The sequence below is a fragment of the Acartia tonsa genome, chromosome 3 (assembly GCF_053477335.1).
Source record: "Acartia tonsa isolate MP-2025a chromosome 3, ASM5347733v1, whole genome shotgun sequence".
Taxonomy (NCBI): Eukaryota; Metazoa; Arthropoda; class Copepoda; order Calanoida; family Acartiidae; genus Acartia; species Acartia tonsa.
The window spans coordinates 20,236,729-20,257,578 of NC_137262.1; the positions used below are offsets into that span (position 1 = coordinate 20,236,729).

At 36.8% G+C, this 20,850-nt stretch overlaps 2 protein-coding genes across 5 annotated transcripts in view; both read left to right on the forward strand.

Moving 5' to 3' along the window:
• The window catches only part of LOC145313601 (latrophilin Cirl-like), an 83,786-nt gene extending 77,845 nt beyond the window's left edge, over positions 1-5,941 (forward strand). For all 3 annotated transcript variants that reach the window (XM_080153069.1, XM_080153070.1, XM_080153071.1), the window contains 5 exons: positions 1,095-1,138; positions 4,138-4,214; positions 4,643-4,764; positions 5,036-5,112; positions 5,572-5,941. In XM_080153069.1, coding sequence (XP_080009195.1) covers positions 1,095-1,138; positions 4,138-4,214; positions 4,643-4,764; positions 5,036-5,108 — 316 coding nt within the window. In that variant the 3' untranslated portion in view covers positions 5,109-5,112; positions 5,572-5,941. The remainder of the gene's footprint in view (positions 1-1,094; positions 1,139-4,137; positions 4,215-4,642; positions 4,765-5,035; positions 5,113-5,571) is intronic.
• Positions 1-20,850, forward strand: part of LOC145313603 (iripin-3-like) — a 423,989-nt gene that overhangs the window by 247,453 nt on the left and 155,686 nt on the right. The window lies entirely within an intron of this gene.

Consider the following 20,850-nt stretch of genomic DNA (forward strand, 5'->3'; position numbering starts at 1 on the left):
AGAACCGAAGAAAAAAGTAAACACACTGAAAAACAATATTACAACAAACTTTATTTCTTTTTTTCTACAATTGCATGTTTAATTTTTAAATGATTTATGATATAATAATAATATTTAATACTTTATTTCTTACTTAAAGGGCGAATATAGGTTCCATATGATATGAGCTTATATGAAAGGTGCCATTTCATACTTTTAGAATATCTATGCCAAATTTAAAAATTCAAAAAAATCCTTAAGTAGATTTTGCAATTTTCTGTTTCAATTGAACATATGATAAATGAGATTGACGACAAACGGTTTATTTTAGCCCTTTACAAGACTTTTTTTTGACTATTTTGCTTAAGTTTGATTGACTATTACAATGGCACGCATCTTAAATGATAATTTAAATGTTTATTAATTTAGATTATATACTCTTTAATTCAATTTTTAAAAAGCGTAGAAATAATTTGCGTAGAAGTGCACCAATAGTTTTGACGAGGGTAGATAATACGTCTTAAAGTTTATTTTCTGTACAAAGATCATTGGTTAATTCTGGAAAATATAAAAACCCTAATGTACGCAATTTTAACACACACACACACGAACCTTAAAAAAACAGGGATTTGAAATCATTCTTCCTCCAAGAAAATTTTATCAATTATTTTTTTTTACTTTTTACATTATTTGATGGTTTTTTAAACTTTTAAATATTTTACTTTATATAATTTGTATTAAGGTAGAAGATGGGTATATTTACCCCTGATTAATTGGTTTCCACGTTATTACGACTATCCTTTAACGAAAGCTTTTTAATTCAACCTTGCTACAAAGCCTTGTGTGATGCTAGGGTAATTAAGTTCTTAGGGAACCACACTTATTACATAATATTATCTTGAGTTAGAAAGGTTTTAAGCTATAAACAGACTTATACAATTAGATATGTCAATATCCTTAAGTTATTTATAATCTATATAATGGCACCTTTGAAATAAGCTCATATTATATCAAACCTATATTCGCCCTTTAAACTGATAATTAGAAAATAAATGTAATTCAAAATCTAATCATATGATTTTCTTTTAAATGTAATACTTATCTTTTGTTTTTAGGAAAGCAGACAGTATTTATACAAGTAGCAGCTCTAGTAATACAGGTAACATTTTAAATCATTTATAATTTTTAAAAAAATATATTAGGTACGGGTTCCTTTCTTATATTGCATTTTTTCTTTATATATGTAAGTGCTCTCATGTGTTGACTTTTATTGTATTAAAGTTAGATATTTTTTGTGATTCCATTCTATTTAAAACGTCTTGATACCAAATATAATGTTTCATATTTAAAGAAGAAAACAATTATTTGAATATTATAAGATGATGTGTATAAAATACTTTATTATAAATTTTGAAAAAGTTGTTAAAATTGAGAAATTATTATAGATATTGCATCTTTTGCAAAATTGGTTTGGAATAAGATTATTTTCTATCATCAAAATGGGGGTAAAGGGATGGGTGAAACATTTAAAAAATTCACACCATGTCATAACTAAAGACTTTAATGGTATCTAGGGGTCAAAACCAGTGTTGGATAAATTCCTTTGCTTTAATTAGTTATAACCTACAGAGAATATTTAGAGCTTCTTACAAAGATTGTTCAGTCAAATGATTGGTTGCCTTTGGTTAGTATCCATGTACGTCTCATGCAACTTTTTTGCCCTTAATTGATTAAGATTAGGTTACAAATAAAAAAAACATCTTATGGTTTACCTGTCCTCTATATATTTAGTCACCTGACAAATTTTCCCAGTATACAGGGAGGAAGCTGAAGTAAAAGTAATCTTTTATCATTTTTTCACTTCAATATTTATTAGTTACCAAAGGCAGAAGTTAGGGGGAGGGAGGGGTAGATATACCACACTTTTCTGGGATCTTGCTGCGTCAAGTATCAACTGTTGGGAATATCAAAGGATGACTCCATGCAAAATTTGAGCCGGATCCGGCCAAAACCGGCCGTGAATTTTATGAAAAACCGGTTTTTTCCGGTTTTTAGGGGGTATCTGTAAATCGATTCAGCTGGAGCAAAACCGGTTAGAGGTACAAAAAATTTTACTTCACATGAAATTTAGCCAATGCAATTGCCTACAAAATTGTACTTCATCATCAACTTGATTGGACAACTCTTTCCCCTCCTAAATGTCCATTAAAACCTCGGAAACGGCAAAAATCGGCAAAAATCACGCCTTCGGCGGCAAATAACGGCTAAACTGTCAGCCGGAGGCGAATGAAACATAAATAAAGAAATGTCTGCCTCACAAAGTTGTTCAACATCAAAGAGATGCTTGAAGTCTCTAAAATGACTCCTTCCCTCCTTTAAGGGGAAAAACTGAAAAAACGTGATTTTCAAAAGTATGCCCACTTCGTGGGTGTGGGGGGCACTGAACCCGTCACCGCAGGGTCACCAAATATAAAGTCTAGGCGGCCCACAATGCTGAATTTTCACCAAGTGAAAGTCTTGTGTCATTATCTCTTATGAGAAAAAAGTTATTAATTAATTAAAATTTCAAATTGTGATTTTTTGATGGATTTCTTTGATGAAATGACAGGCTGGTCAATTTTTAGGCCATTTTTTGCGGTTTTTGGGCCGTCACGCCCAAACAGTTTGAGATAATCTCACGGGACCTTTTGCCCAACCTAAGTCTGGTTATTTGTGAGGTCTAGGAAAAAAAACAGACTTACACAAAAGATTATAATTATAATCTTTACACAGAAAAATGGCACGAGGTGAGGGTTTGAGGGGGCAAAATGAGCCGACCAGTGATTTTTGACGGCACGCAGCGACGTCGTGCTTCATCCAATCCGGGATTTTTTTTTTCTTAGACCTTACAAATAACCAGGCTTAGGTCGGGCAAAAGGTCCCATGAGATTATCTCAAACCGTTTGGGCGTGGCGGGCCGAAAACAGCAAAAAATGGCCTAAAAATTGACCAGCCTGTCATTTCATCAAAGAAATCCATCAAAAAATCACAATTTGAAATTTTAATTAATTAATAACTTTTTTCTCATAAGAGATAATGACACAAGACTTTCACTTGGTGAAAATTCAGCATTGTGGGCCGCCTAGACTTTATATTTGGTGACCCTGGGGTGACGGGTTCAGTGCTCCCCACACCCACGAAGTGGGCATACTTTTGTAAATCACGTTTTTTCAGTTTTTCCCCTTAAAGGAGGGGAAGGAGTCGTTTTAGAGACTTCAAGCATCTCTTTGATGTTGAACAACTTTTTGAGGCAGACATTTCTTTATTTATGTTTCATTCGCCTCCGGCTGACCGTTTAGCCGTTATTTGCCGCCGAAGGCGTGATTTTTGCCGATTTTTGCCGTTTCCGAGGTTTTAATGGACATTTAGGAGGGGAAAGAGTTGTCCAATCAAGTTGATGATGAAGTACAATTTTGTAGGCAATTGCATTGGCTAAATTTCATGTGAAGTAAAATTTTTTGTACCTCTAACCGGTTTTGCTCCAGCTGAATCGATTTACAGATACCCCCTAAAAACCGGAAAAAACCGGTTTTTCATAAAATTCACGGCCGGTTTTGGCCGGATCCGGCTCAAATTTTGCATGGAGTCATCCTTTGATATTCCCAACAGTTGATACTTGACGCAGCAAGATCCCAGAAAAGTGTGGTATATCTAGGGAGGGGGATATTAATCGTCCATTGTCATGTTACTTTATGCCTGAATATCTCTATCATCACTTGGTGAAAGAGACCGTTTGAATAGAATCCATGACATGAAAGAAATTCAAATGCATATATTATGCTGCCAAGGTTTAGAGCCAGATGTAAAGTAAACTTTAGGTAGATAAACTGGTAAAGTCCCAAGCTTTACAAATGGAACACTCATAACCCCATTTATTTATAAAATCATATAGCTAGCCCCTGCGGGTATATCTAGGATCTTTCCCAACTTAACACTCTGCATATAAACTGTCTATAAACATTTATTTCATATTTTCTTTGAAATAATACTTTATACTTTTTTGAGAAAGTAGAATATTTCATTTTGTTATGATTAATTTGGATGGTTTAAGGTTTATGGGGTTATTTTTATGTGTCAAATAATTAAATTAAAATCATTTTAGCTATAAATTATTTTTAGGTATTGTAAGTGAGACTGATGTAATGATGAACTGTACAAAGTATAGAACTCACCAACCAAATGTCTTTAATAACCAGGTATTTATATTTTTATTTTGTGTTGGTTTGACTAAAGCAAAGCGTTTAATTAAATAAAATTTCGTGGACATATTACCAATACAATCATTGATATCAAATGACATTGTATGAAGTGAAAATATAGCAACATATCTTTCTGTCCTTCCTCACTATTAATCTTTTTTCTATCTCTTCCTCTCACTCTCTTTCTCACTCTTTATCTTGCTTTATCTATCTAACTCGCTTTTTCTCTCTCTCTTTTTCGCTTTTTATCTTCTCTATCTCTGAACTCTTCTCTCTATATATCTATTTAGTTGTTTCACACTTTTTATCGATTCTATTCTCTTTCTTATTTTTGCCTTTAAATATAACTTTAATTTTTTTCTTCTAATAGTCTGCAATCTACTTTGTTATCTTTTGCCTTTTTTTCAAATTTATTCTACCTTTAGATGAGCAGTATAGCACCCCCACCGGGAGTTTACGCCGCTCTGTCAGCTGCCACAATGAATCCTAGAAATCTTTCTGTTCAAGTCTCAACTTTCCATACTGGTGGACATATAAACAATCAAAGGTAAATATTTTACTTAGACCACATAACTATAAACATAATACCTTTATTTGAGAAACGTGAAATAGATAGAGAAAACACAGACTAAAAAATATGGCATTTTACTTATATCATCAAGTTGGCCAATGTAAAAATGTGCCTTTTTTATGATATAATTGACATATAAAATATTGTGTAACTTATGAGAAGAACTTATTAAACTTATTTTTGCTTAAGTAAATGCCAATGTTACAGTAAAGAAATACATGAAAAATATAAATCAACATTTTTTTAGAAAAGAGAGCAGGCGAAGTAAAAAGGGAAGAAAACCAAGTCAAACTTTAGAAAGACAAAATGATTTGTGTTAATTAGGTAAGGAATGTAGTTAATCTTTAAGTGCCATATCCATGCTAAGATTTTCCCTTAAAGAATTGTCCTTTGTGTTTCAACCCTTTCTGTTTTCTTAATTGAGCTGTAACACATTGATTTATATTTTGACCTGCTTTTACTTTACATTGATAAATATTCTCCCTTCACTTCAACTAAATGCATAAAAAATGTTGGATTTTTTTCATAGATAAAGGGACAGTATAATTATGATAATGATTTTTTATTAGACTGCAACTAATTTATAATCAGTCAAAAATACTAATCATTGAGATTCTTAACTATTTGTTTGAATACCTAGAAAACTTTTATGTTAAAATTATTATCACTTATGAAAATACTTTTTAATTGACAAAATAGTTACTGCATTTCTCTAAAAAGACAAGATTTTTTGTTTGCTTTTTATCAATTTAAAATTCTCTTGATCCCATGTTTTTTTTTCAGGTTGTGTGTAGGAAAGTAATAGTGAAAAGTGTGAAAAGAAGACGTCAATGTTAAAACATTTTACAACAAAAATCTTAATGTTGCCTGTGACACATTTTTAGTTTGCAGTCATTTTTGCACTGCCGCCGGGCGGTCGGCCGCTGTCAAATCACAGTGAGCCGAAATTTGGCATCTTTTAAAGACCGCGAAAAGTGAAAAATTTTTAGATCTTAACTAAACAGGATTAAAGGGATAGGACAATAATCAATTAATCTTTCTCTTACTTAAAATGTTCTAAATTATATCAAAATAGAAAAGCTCACCACGAAAGTCCTTTCTCTCCCCCCTCATCTAATACTTTCATATTCTTATAAAAAAATACATAGAAAAACATTAGAACAAAAATAATGTTTAGACCAATTTTGAGTCACTGTGGAAGGATAAAAATGGTGTGCGTGTCTGAAATACTTATAAGCCTATATTCTAACAGTCCAGGGGTGCAACAGATTTTGAATTTATTAGATTTTCCCATAATTTTCCTTTTCATTAAATTTATTTAAAAGAGGTATTTCAATGTGAGGTATCAAAAGAGTTAGGGCATTTAGCTTCATCTATAATTTTTTTTTGAAAAAAATTAAAGGTTTTTATTTGACAAAAACCCATTTCATATCATGTAGTTTAACTTATTTTGAAAACTAAAAGATACATTGTTACATCTGTAATGGATATTATAGACCCCTCCATGGATATTTCCAACTAATTTACTTAAACTTTTCTAACAACTTTTTTTGTGTTTTTTTTCACCCCTGGACAGTTCGAAATCTATCAAAATTATTCTGCGCTGAAAATTATTTAATATAGTTAACTCAAATTTTAGACAAATTAAAAGAAATATCTTTATTTTATAAATAAATTGAACATACTAAACAAACTTTAGATAAAAATGTAATTTTTGATAAGTTAAACCCTTTATTTCTTCAGTAGGCAACTACTTCATAATAATAAAAAATAAGTGTTCATTGCTTGTATCGTACATGTTTTCTTACCCTTGTGCATGTCTTGTGCATGTTGACATCAGCACAGAAAAAGGTAATTCAGATTGATGAATGGGTGTTCCAAAGTCAGAAAAAAGGGATTTGCGCCATTTTATTTGTTATATATAATCCATAAATGTAACATTTATGTATGTAAATTTAAACTGTTAACCTAATGCTTTGAGAATTTGTAAAATAACAAAATTATGTGAAAATATTCATGTTAAATTGATGTTGTAAAAACAAACAAAAGTTGTTATTTTTTTCATTTTCTCAAGACGATAATATTCTGAAAAACATAATATATAAGCTTAATTTAGAAATATTGTTTCAATATAAATAATGATTCTCTTTTTTTCAAATTTGTAAATTTTAATAACAAAAAATATTCTGGCCTTTAAACTGTTTTTAACCTATTTTTAAAACGTATATAAAAAATATACTATGACACCAGTAGAATGAGACTGCAGAGCCTAAATTTGAATTAAGTCCCCAATAAACTTTTTTGGGGGGATTTAAATATTAATTTTTACTGTTGCCGTGATCATTTTGATTCGAGCAAAAGGTCTTTTTTTATTTGGGTAAAATTCGTAGCTTTTAGAGTGTTTTGCTTCATAAATATTGTATTCTGGTATAGAGTAAAATTAGGCCTTATGATTTTACTATAAAAATTCACTAAAAAGTTAATTCTTTATAATATATCAACGAATTAACATTAACATGTTTGTGTTCTCTCACTTATTTTAAAAACATAAAAATTGGCTGTAAAGGGTTAAATGACAACAAATGTTTATGCAATACAAAAAATTTATTTTTGTCACATATAAAAATGTGTTATAAAATAAGATTATTCAAACTTATCTTTTAAAATAATTTTAAAAAGTATTTATCTTTTATGTGTACGGTTTTCATTCTTTTCATTTTAATTGAATAAAAAATATTTAACTACATTGGAAATAAGTCACTTTGTGAAAACACTCTTTTTTTGAATTGTAAAGAATTATATAAAACAAGACTTTTTATTGGTTAGATTTCAGAATAATTTGTTTTATTGTAAATGTTAGATTTTTCAATGAAATTAATTGTTTTGGAAAAAAAAATTATTTCCATTGAACAGAGTAATGTTTTTTTATTGTATCAATATAAAGTGAATTATATAAAAATGTTCTGTAAGCCACAATATTACTTGAAGTAAAAAAAAAGCTTTTGCTTCGGTCAAAATGATTACAGCAACACTAAAAATTAATTTTTAAATCCCCCAAAAAAAGTTTACTGGGGACTTAATTCAAATTTGGGCTCTGCAGTCTGATTCTATAGGTGTCCTAGTATATTTTTGACCCCCCATTCAAAAATAGGTTAAAAACAGTTTAAGTTTAAAAATAAGCTAATGATTTTATCAATAATTAATGTACTAATATACATTTCTCGCGTGGTTTTATTGAATAATGTCTCTGGGGTATGAAAATTAAAATTTGTAAGATTAATTCCTTTTCTGTTTGACTGGACACCCGGCCTTACAGGATAGGGATAATCTTTATGAATTTTACTTACGTCTCTTTGAACAATTTCTATAAAATCATCTTGTTTTTTCATCTTGGCACAGAACTCGTTTTAAATACATCGGATTCTGTGCCGTGATTGCATCGTAACAAAGACAGCTTTCCACGGATATTAAAAGGAAAAAAATTTAGATTAAAAAATTTGGTTAGCCACGAGGGGGCCGAATACAAAACTGGTATTAATTATTTATGTTTTATTATTCGTAGAAAGTTGTCTCTAATATGATGCTACAAATGATTTTTCAGTTTGACTGAAAACCGATTCTTATCCAGCAGAAATTATACGGTTTCGAAGTCAAACTAGAAAATATTTTACTATTTTTCCGCGGCTGTGTCTCTCATGTGTTTCTGTGATATTTTAAAAATTCTAGTCAAAATAAAATAAAATAAAAATATTAATAATTGTATTGTAATTTCTTCTTTTAATAAAGTGTATCATGAAATTTTGTTTTTATTTAATTGAATAAAAACTACTCTATACATAAGTGTGTCCACAAGTATTCATAATGATGACAATTACAGGATGCTATAATAAAAAAGATAAAGAGAAATAGGTATGATTTGTATATAGGAAAAAATGGTTTATGTACCATATCTTTCTCACAGTATACATAAAGGACTTCATATTCATTTTAAACTTAAATATAATAGTTATCTATAGACCTTTAAACACTTGAGGCTATACAGACAAATCTTATGCCATCAAATCAAGGGTAAAAAGTTTAGAACAGTTGTCTGGAAAAGTTCAGCCTTCAACAAAAGATCTATTAACAACAAATGCAATGCATAACATTTAAATCAATCACTTCAAATTTATGTTCTGAAAAGTGTAAAAATCGTTATTATGTTCATGTTCAACAAGAACAATTATGTTCATAATTTACACACCTAGGAGAATTATAAATGAAATTAGTTACCAAACACATAAGTTTGATAACACACATAAATTACAAATAGATAGACAAATTGAAAGTAAAATAGGCATTCAAAGAATTAACAGACCATCGAACAGACAGACATATAGACAGTCGGTCAGGAAATTTAGAGTCGGGTAACAGAAAACCAAAGTTAAAGAGTAACTTTGCTCCAAAAAAGTAAGTTTTTAATACAATTAATGTTTGCAAAAAAGTTGGGCGAAAAAAATTCTGGTCATTACACGTCGACTTTGACATTGTTACAGAGCATTAGGATTTACAAAAGAATTTAGATATATGTACACAGGGTGGCCAAATATTTTTAAAAAGAATAAATACAGGGTGTCTACAAATTATTAGTAATTATAAAAGAATCTAGATAAAATTAATACATGGATTAAAAGATATTAAAAATTAATATAAAATAAATATGATCTATGTTTTTTTTGTAATTCCAAAAAAAAAAAGGTCGGGTTGATTTTTTCTTTTTTCTAGTCATTTATGGTGACACCCTGTATATTAAATACTTTCTGTAATTAATACCAAATTATGTGGCCACCCTGCGTACATAAGATACATTGAATAAACAAGTTTGAGGCTAAATGCAAAATATTTATGGCAGTTGTTAGCATTAGCAAAGTCAATGCGCAAAAACGAATCAGGTAAGTTCAATTCAGATTTAGATTTACAAAAAGTTTTATCATTTAGATTAGTAAAATATTCCAGAATAAAAAAAGTTTATTCCTTTACACTGTTTCTTCTTTTCTTTATTTTCATTCAAATGATCCAAATAGTTATAATTGTTTTTTATTAAAGGCTTTGCTTTAGTCAAGCTGCTACAAAGTCTATATACATTTTTCTAAATGTTCTCTTTAAGAACACACAGTCCAACAAGCAACCCTTTGATGACACAACTTTTGTCTGTGAAGGAGTCATATTTGTGCATAGAATGAGTTGCACCTGTTCATGGTTAAGGCATTACACCTTTTTTATTACTAATGATGTTGCATAGCAGTAGAAACAATACAGAGCTTTGGACAAGACTAAAACCCGACACCTCTCTGACTGCAAGCAACACATTTACAGTACGATAATGCCGCGGATTAGTTTTATGTTTTAAACTTATATAAGAGACCTAATTATTATCTATTAAAAAATATTTCTTGAGAATTAAAACTATTGAATGAAAACAAACAAGTGATGTAAATATTGTTTATACATTCTTTCAACAAAATAGAATAGAAAGAAAGAAAAAATGGTGAGCATATGAAATAGCGAAATTTTAAGTAAATTTATAGTAACTCGACTGAACAAGACTGATTTCCCTGATATTAACTCTGACATTGAGTCTAAAATTAAGAAATATTTTGTCTTTTCTTTATTTTGATAGTTCTTTTTTTTGGTAGTTGTACCTTATCCGTTAAAAAACTTACTTACCTCCGTATAATACACTATGAAAACATCAAAATAACTAGTGAGTTGTTATTTTTTTCTACGTTTTTGTTTTACAGTGCAATAAGAGTTATATGTAAGATATCAATTTGGCTAAATCTAAAAAATCTCCTAATTATGAAAGCACCTTTAAAAACATGTTCTTTTATTCTATTGTGTGTTGAGAAGTAGAGAGAAAAATTATTATTTTAAGGATAAGTAAACTAGCTAATAAAACAGAAAACAAGAATGACAAAAGTCAGTCTATTCTTTTAGAATAGCTATTTTCATATAAATCTTGATAATTCAAGTTGAATGAACATATTTTTAAAAAAAAACTTTTCGAAGACTTACTTAACAAAAAATAATTGAAATAAATTTATTTTAGCTGTCCAAATAATCATGTTAAAATTTAATGATACATGACTTTCTATAAAGTAAATATAAAATTAAGCTACAATGTTTTGTCGAAAAAGTAGACTGTAAAAAAATTCCTCGATTATTGAAAATGTAAATGTTTTGCTACCGTACATACCCTACTTATTTATAATATTCGCTTTTGAATATTCTTTTTACTTGTCCGTTTTTCCATGATTAAAAACGTAGCATTTATTGGTAGACAAAATAACAAATATAATACAAATGTTGTTTTACACGTCAAGCTGAGTTAGATATAAAGTTGGAGAAAAAAGGATAAATATTCAATATTGCATAGGGTAAATAAATCTTTTTACTTTTAAAATTAACCAACACTGAAATGGACAATCAGTTATAAGACAATTAACGATAAATTGATCCCCACCCAGAAATGTAAAAAACGAAATTATCAGCAAATAAGATTATTGGTTTAAAAATGTAAGCACTACTTTGAAATTTCAGAGCAATCAACGGGCTGGTTGTCTGTAACGAACGACAAAAGATACTGATTCATTGTCAAAATTAGGAACTTGGTATACTTTGTAATACCTCTTATACTATGCTTTTTAGGAAACCTACTAATTTACCAACCATTGGGTAATTTTAACTGACGTGTGCAAAAATAAATTTTCAAGTCTTTTGTTTTGAACATTAGTTTTCAGCAAAAATTCATATATAGAAGAAAAACGGAGAAAGTAATATCAAATTGTTTTAACACATAATACCAGTTTTTCTGTTGATCTTATCAACATAATTGTCCTTGTTTATATTAAAGAAAATAAAAGAAATGTTGACGTCTTTGTAAATAAAGTGTCTCAAGATCTAGTATTCATGCACATTAGCAAAAAAATACACCACTAATCCATAACAAATATTATTGCAGGACAGTAAAAAGTAAATGAAAAGATGAGACTCATTGGAAAGTGTCATGTGTGACGTCATAAAAATATGTCTAAAAATGAAGGATGAGAGGAGAAGTGGGAAAGAAATTCCCTAAAAAGGAGATGGATAATAGATGTATTTTTATGATATCAGAGCCACTTTCAAAATAAAGAGGAATATTAAAGAATTAGTTTTTTCTTCAATTCAATAAAATTTCGATATTGTAAAAAATGACTTTATTGTAATAACAGCATAAGATCAGAGAGACAATAAAAAAGATTATACTGTAGTGCAGCATAGCAAAATGGTGTTCGTTCATTTTCGCCATTTTTTTTTATTCCAAATATTAATAGTATAATAGATTCTTCAAGAAATTTTCTATAATTCTTATGAAAATAATCTTGTTCTTTAATAGTTATTTCTTTCATCGCATTATAAACCACTTTCCGCGGATATAGAATGTACAATTATTAGATTAAAACCAGTTTTTTTAGCCCCGAAGTGCCGAAGGCAAAAATGGGGTAAAAAAATGGTTTTAATCTTATGATTGTACATTTCTATATTCGTAGAAAGCGTTTTACAATACGATGCTAGACATAGTTTTTTCGTATGGATGAGAACCGGTTCCTATCCACCGGATTCGAATGACTTATGAATATTATGACTTCAAACTGCATAGTTTTCTTCTATTGCTATTTGGACGATATTAATACCACAACTTTTTAATTTAGCCGCTAGTTTTGATGAAATAAAATACCTAGTCAAGCATAATAATTCAAGTCTTCTTTTCTAATAAAAGTTTTAGAATAGATTTATTAGCTAATATGATGGGACACCTGGCATAATAAGTCAACCAGATATAGCAGCAATGCCTTTTTTCTGCAAAAAAAAAAGTAAATGCTTCGCTTTATCCATTCTTAATTATTTACTAAAGGTTACAATTTACTCTATGTTGAAATATCGTAAAAGTTACTTGGAGGAGATGAGCTAAAGATAGTGCCTTCTGCTGCTATGTCATGCGATAGAAATTGTTGAAGAATTAATTTCTTTGGTACGTAAACTGGTGTAAATAATAATCTGTATATTTATTATAATATATGAATAGGGTGGGGATGCAATGACCAGTAAAAAGGCGTAATGATATTCAGATTACTTTTACTAAAATCTTGGGCGTTTAAACAATAATCTTAACAAATAAAATTAGATTCTTAATACCACCCTCAAAGGTAAAATCTGATTTTAAAAACAGACTTTTAGTTTCCAACCTTTCTACTCCTTATCCAAGCATCCATCCTGTAGAGTATATACTAGCCTTGATATGTGCATTTAGAAGGTATCCTAAATGTAAATCATTAATAGAGCACAGCTACTCTATAAATATGGTATGTCATCGGTTAGTTTCCATGATTCAATGCCATATGCCTTACGATTAAGTATACAAACTTTATTATTGATTTGTTTTAAAGTTTACTGTTATTCTTTTATCTAGATTTAATTTGATCTTTTAAAATAGCCGGGTATAGTCCCTTTCGTGTTTAATCGTATTTTCGCATTAGTTTTATAAGGTTATTCTAGGTTAAGATAGGTTAGGATTAGCCCCGCAGGGGCTAGTAATAGGGGAAAAGCTAATTTGAAAATACGACGAAACGCCCCTTAAGAGGCGTTGCCACGAAAGGGACTATACCCAAAAATTCTGTCAATTAGTTTGCTTAAAATTTATCAGAAGTCCAAAACAATTATAATTAAAACAATGTATGTCTTTTTTACTTCACATCAATAATTGCTATCAACAAAGAAAAATGTTTTAAAAACATTTTATGTTAAGCAAAATTCCATTTTTTTTTCTTTTTCCATTTATAATTAATCTAGATTTATCATGTTTTCAAAGGTAAAATAACTCTTTTATCATAATATCATTATTAAGTAATTTAATTAAAATATTTAGTCTATTGTGTCTTGGAGGTGATGTAATATTACCCAGGTGTCAGAGATAGGACAATGTGTGATAAAATAATCATCCCCCAATTTTTATGTAATTCTGTCATCTGAAAGTTGGAAAATGTTTTAGGGGGGGAGGGGAGATAATTTGATATATTAATTCATCTTTCATTATCCTTTCCCCAACTGTGTAACACTAGTATTTTAAGGAAATTCCTTTTAGGTTAGGTAAGCTAGGGTTTAGACGAATTTAAATAATGTGCTTTGTAGTTTTGCTGTCCACTAAGATTCGTTACTGCTGCCATTATATTAATGAAAGAAACATGCAATTGTGGTAATACGGCAAACAGACGGACGGGCAGTTTACAGAATTGCTACGCAGTGACTTATCATAACAAGCCTTCTGCACTAATCCCATTATATCACCATTTACCTCATGACCACCGGTGACCCCGCTGTCCAGCGGTCAAACTGGCCTGCCTAAATATGGGGAGGGGCACGGACACGCAGCTATCACGCGCCCCTCACGCAATTATACAACCGGGAGGCGCTGCCTCCCCTTTTACCACAGCTACCCCCGCAGACTGTCTACCGCCGTGGGCTAAGCCCTTGTGTCCCACACCCCCTTCAAACCTAACCATTGTTATAATCTGTTGTATATATATAGTAAACATCCATTGTAAATATTATTTCAGTTAAATATATAATTTCTGTATGACTAAATCCTGCTAGTTTGTTTTGGTAGAATAATTCAAGGCTAAGGCTCATTGGACTCGAACTCGCAACCCGTGAGCTGAAACGTTCGGCTTACCACATCTTGGTGTCAGCGTGTTTCAATCGAGCCTTACAGAAATTAGCCTATTCTACCTCTGATTGGACCCTTTGGCAAGTAAGGGGACAGTCAGCCGCCAACTGAGAAGCCAACTGACCCGTGAGACGGCCTTTTTAGGTCGAATTTCCATCATTTTGAACGCAATGTGTAGGCCTTTGGCCTACGGCAAGCAGATTTAGCCTGCTAAAAGCGCCAGTTACGGGTTTTTTCCGTACCGTGTAGGAGTAGCGCTAGGTGCGCAGCCACGGTAATCGGATAATTTAGCTCAAACGGCTACAAAACTGAGTCTAAATTGGCAAGTGTAGCTGGGACAAGCCCCAGGACACCCAGGCCAAACCTACGAGACGGACAGCTAAGTGCTGGTCTCCCTGAGAAGGCAATGTGTGGCTGCGAAGCTTCAGCACACAAGTAAGGCCTACCACTGCGACGGATAGCAGAATTTGAGCCAAAGGCACGGCAGGACGGGACATTCCCTGCCGCTGCCTCCCAGGATTCGAACCCGAGGCGCTGCAGGACGGGCCATTCCCTGCCGCCATTTTCCGGGATTCGAACCAGCGGCGCTGTAGGACGGGACATTCCCTGCCGCCGCCATCCCTCTGAACCTTGCAGGACGGACATTCCCTGCTGCCAGTGCTTCCAGAATCACACCTAGAGCTCCTAGTGATAACTACACATAAGTGTGTATAAATGTCAACCAAGTGATAAAAAGAAATATAAAATTGTTGACCCAGTGATAATTGATAAGCTCTAGTGATTCGAAGCTACAGTCTAAGCCACCACCAGCGGTCTACACACCATGGTAAGCGACACTACCATAGCTGCGGTTCGGCCACCGCCGAAGTTTCTGCCGACCCCAGCCGAACGGGAGGCCCCCCTGTCTCAAGGGCAGGACCTCCACTTCCCCTAAATGAAGGGGAGACGCCCCTCCTGCTGGACGCCGGCCTCCCCGTGGCTGGGGAGCTGGTCAAGCCTGACATTCTGGAGGTTTCTGATAAGCCTCCCCCTCGTATCCATTCGTTCCAAGAGCCTGTTGAGCCCCCAGATATGCAGAAGCTGTGGGAAGCCCTTGAGATGGAGGAGAACGAATTCCTGCGCAAGGACCCCCTGCTCAAGAAGGAGGTCTGGACCATGTTATCAGAGTACAGGGACGTCTTCTCAAACTCTACCCCCGGCTGCACTGACGTAGTAGAGTTACAGCTGCGCCTCAAACCAGGGACCCAGCCGATCCGCCAGAGATTTAGGGATCTGAACCCGCGGCAGGAGGCTAAGCTGGAGAAGCAACTGGACACCTGGCTGCAAGAGGGAGTCATAGAGCCTTCAGACTCCGCCTGGAGTAGCCCCCTGGTGCCCATCAAGAAGAAGGACGGGAGCACCCACTGGGCAGTCGACTACAGAGCCCTCAACAAGTGCCTGGAGCTGGACAGCTACCCCTTGCCCAGGATCCAGCAGCTGGTAGAACGAGCGGGAGGACACCGCGTCTACAGTGCCTTAGACGCGGTGGCCGCGTACTACACCATCCGAGTGTCCGAGGACAGCCGGCCCTGCACCGCCTTCACCACCCCTAGGGGCTTGTACCAATGGAAAAGGATGCCCTTTGGCCTCACTACGGCACCATCTGTCTACTCCAGATTTATTGCAGGGGTCCTGAACCCATTAGGCACGGCCAACCTCCAGTCATATCTTGATGACGTCCTGACCTTTCACCAGGATACCTGGGCCCACCTGGCTAGGCTCCGGGAAGTCTTGGAAGCCCACCGCAGGGGAGGAATCCGCCTCAAGCCAGCCAAGACCAAGCTGTTTCGAGCCAAGGTGGACTATCTGGGCCACACCCTCAGCCGTGCGGGGATAGCCATGCAAGAGGATTATATTGACCGTATCCTGGACTGGCCGGCCCCCATCACCCCCAAGGACTTGCTGGCGCTCCTGGGGTTCTTTGGATACTACCGCCTGTTCATCCCAGAGTATGCCGACCTCACCTACGAGATGAATCGGCAGAAAACGGCCAAGACACTGACCTGGACGCCTGAGATGGAAGCCCAGCTGCTACAGCTCAAGGACAAGTTCCGCCAAGCCCCCATCCAAGCGCCGCCTAGGTTTGACTTGCCGGCGGTGTTCCAGCTCACCACAGACTTCAGCAGCCGCGCCATCTCTGCCATCCTTAGTCAATGCCAGGACGGCAAGGAGAGGCTGATTGCCGCCGTGGGGCGCAAGACAACCGACCCCTAGACTCGCTACCCGTCCTGGAAGGGAGAGATGGCCGCCATTATGTATGGAATTCGGAAATTTCACAGCATCTTGTCCTACCGCAGCTTCCAGATCAACACTGATTCCTCAGCCTTGCTACAGATGAAGTCGCTGAACACATCCACAGGGATGGTGGCTCGCTGGCAGGAGGAGCTAGCGGCCCTAGATTTCACTGTCTGCCACCGTCCTGGCACCCAGAACACCAATGCTGACGCCCTCAGCCGCCGGGAGGACGATAATATGCCGACAGCTACCGCTGAAGAATTAGCAGAGCAAGCTGAGTACATTCACACCCTCTGCCAGCTAGGGGAGTCCGCAGCTGGCCGGCCCTCTGCCGCACGGCTGGACCTGGCTAGAGTGTTAGAGGCACAGACACAGGACCCCCTCCTGCTCCGTGTCCGCCAGTGGGTGGCCGATGGCAAAGCCCCAACTAAGGCTGAGCTGCGCGGCAAGGAACGAGACGAGCAGCAGTACGCCAGCCGCTTCGCAGCCCTGGGACTCGACGAGCATGGCTGCCTCACCACCACTGACCAGACCCTGACGGGAGAGAGAACAAGATACCTGCTGCCTTCGGCCCTCCAGCAGGACGCGTTCTTTTTAGCCCATGGGACCCCCATGGCCGGGCACTTTGGAATGGACGCTACTATTGCCCGCGTCGCCATGCATTTCTGGTGGCCCAACCTGTCCCGCGACGTCCGCCTGATGGTTCAGACTTGCCCTGAGTGTGTACAGAAGGTTACCAAGGAAAGGTTGAAGTTAGGGATACACGTGCCCTCCCGCCAGGGGTATCCACAGCAAGTCCTGTTTATTGACCTGGTGGGGCCGCTGCCAGAGACCCCAGCCGGGAACCGCTACATCCTCACCTGTCAGGATGGGTTCAGCCGGTTTGTCAGCCTCTACGCCATCCCCAACAAGCGCACTCTCACGGTGGCTGAAGCCCTTCTGCACCGCCACCTGGCCACGTTCGGATGTCCCCTGAAGATCCACTCCGACAATGGGATGGAGTTTACCGGCCAGGTATTCAAGGAGCTGGCCTCCAAACTCGAGATTGGCCTGACACATCCACCGCCCTACAACCCGCAGTCCAACCGGGTGGAGAGGTTCCATCGGACACTCAACACAGGCATGCGGCTGTTCCTAGACAGAGACGACAACAACTGGGAGCCACATTTGCCTGCCATTGCCTTCGCCTACAACACCAAGGCCTGCAGATCCACGGGCGTGACCCCGTTCCTGGCCTACTTTGGGAGAGAGGCCAAACTTCCGGTGGACATGGTGCTCCGGCTGCCAGACACAGAGTATGCCTCGGTCCCAGCCAACGTCCAAGCTCTCCTGCAACGCTACCATGCCGTGTACGACGCCATCCAGCAGCGAGAGGAGGGAACCATCCGGAGGAGCGCGGCCGACTACGAAGGCACGGCCAAGTACGAAGTTGGAGACCTGGTCTGGTATCTGGCCCCCCGCCTGGTGCCAGGGAAGGCAGCCAAGATTACCAAGAGATGGACTGGCCCTTGGAAGATAGTGCGACAAGCCACAGACGTCCATTATGTCATCAAACCTGCCTCTCCAACAGCCAGGATCTCGGAGGTCACCGCGCATGTAGGCCGACTGCGCAAATACACTGGAGATGTAACTGCCCATCAGATTCCAACAGACATTCAAGGCGACCTGGACGCCACCGAGCTGCCTGCCGGAGCTGCGACGCCGCCAGCTAGTGACCCAGGACAGTTTCCAGTGTACCAGCCAGCTGCCGCCGCCCCACAGCCTAGCGGCCAGGATCGCGACCCTGTAGAAGAGAACCTGCAGCACCAACCCAACGAACCACCGCCGCCGCCGCCAGCTCCAGAGCCACCTAGAGATGCCATCTGGAACCCTGATACTGACATGGAGAACCTGCCGGCCAGCAGCGAGCCTGCAGGAGAAGAGGCGGCCACTGAGATGGAAGAGGCGGCCCCAGAGGACAAAGCTGAAGCGATGTGCCCCCTGTTGATGACAGCCGTCCCCATCCGAGTGGGAGCTAGGAGGCCAAGTAACCTGGACCAGGCAGGCGCCCCCATGGAATTTTACGCGCCTTCATCCATCGTTATTCCCCCCTTGGGAGCCTCCAGAGTTAGCCTAGGCCTCCGTGTCCAGCTACCCGCCGAGACAGAATTAGTTCTGCAGACAAGGCAAAACTTCCAACGACGGGGCCTGGCCGTCGCTAACCCACGGCTGGAAGCCAACCGGGAGTTGACAATGTTGATATCCAACCACAGCCAGACAGAGCAGCGAGTGTCCCGCGGAGCCTGTATAGCCAGAGCTGTCCTCCACCGAGCTGTGCCCCAGGAAGATGTTGTCCTGCGCAGACATAGGTTGCCGTATCCCCAGGTTCAAGGCCTGGTGGCTCGGGAGCCCCGCAGCCCTTGAAGGGGAGGTTGTGGTAATACGGCAAACAGACGGACGGGCAGTTTACAGAATTGCTACGCAGTGACTTATCATAACAAGCCTTCTGCACTAATCCCATTATATCACCATTTACCTCATGACCGCCGGTGACCCCGCTGTCCAGCGGTCAAACTGGCCTGCCTAAATATGGGGAGGGGCACGGACACGCAGCTATCACGCGCCCCTCACGCAATTATACAACCGGGAGGGCGCTGCCTCCCCTTTTACCACAGCTACCCCCGCAGACTGTCTACCGCCGTGGGCTAAGCCCTTGTGTCCCACACCCCCTTCAAACCTAACCATTGTTATAATCTGTTGTATATATATAGTAAACATCCATTGTAAATATTATTTCAGTTAAATATATAATTTCTGTATGACTAAATCCTGCTAGTTTGTTTTGGTAGAATAATTCAAGGCTAAGGCTCGTTGGACTCGAACTCGCAACCCGTGAGCTGAAACGTTCAGCTTACCACACAATCAATAGAAAATAGCTTATATATATTTGTATTATCAATGCTTTATATTGAAAGTAATGTTGACGTGGCAATGGTCACTTACAATTGGATGTCAGAAATGACCTTTCGATAATAGTTATTCATCGCATCGTTTTATAGATAGCCTATTGGCCCTAGGGAGCAACAAAACTGGTATTAATTTTAATGATATATGATTTTTCAGCAAGGATAAGAACCGGTTTAATTCAGCGAATTTTAATCGGTTTTGTAGCCATACTGGAATAAGACATAAAATTGTATATAGAAAAGTAATGACAAACCGGCACAACATTTCAAAGTTGTAGACTAGTTGAAAACAATGATCAAATTTCTGATGCAAAGTATGTTTACCTGTAGCGTACAAATATGACCCAAAATTTATGCAAATTCTTATTTGTAAAGCTACTCTTTACTTTACATGTCGTCTGTTTCATACTCTGTAAACTAATTCAAATTTATATTTTTCCCTCCCTCCTGCCTCAAATAGAGTTACATGAGTTGCCCGTTTGTCTGTCATAACTCTGTGAGCTTCGCTGCATCTTTACTTACTAAATTATGTCGTCTTTGTTGAGAGACAATAACATTTTTGTACCTAAAGATGAAAAAGAGATGCTTATTTTATTGATTTTTATAGTCGAGAAACTGAGAAAGCTAATTGGTCAAACCCTCTGAATTAGTATTTCTTTTCATTTACTTTCTTTTAAAAAATGTATAAGAAATCTATCCACAATGGCTTGAGTAAGTCTGAATAATTTTGAAAAGATTTGATGTTAAATTCTTAGCCATACAGCGGATGGGTGCACTTCAAAAACTCTGCTGACATCTGACCTTACATTAAATGTACGTTTCAGGACAGGGGTTTGGTACCTGAAATATTTTTATTTTTTTTTTAATTAAAAATTAATTTCATATACATAAATAAAAATATCCTGAAACAAATTCACATAACTTAGAAAATCAAAGACAAAACTGTCTTATCGCGATGTAAAACTCTATAAAATATTGATATAAATTTGTAGACTTCTAACTCTAATAAAACTTAGTTACTAGAATTTTCAGTTTTTACAATTTTCCGCAAGTTTAATATTAAGCCAATCAAGTAACAACTTTTTTTAAAAATCAATTCTA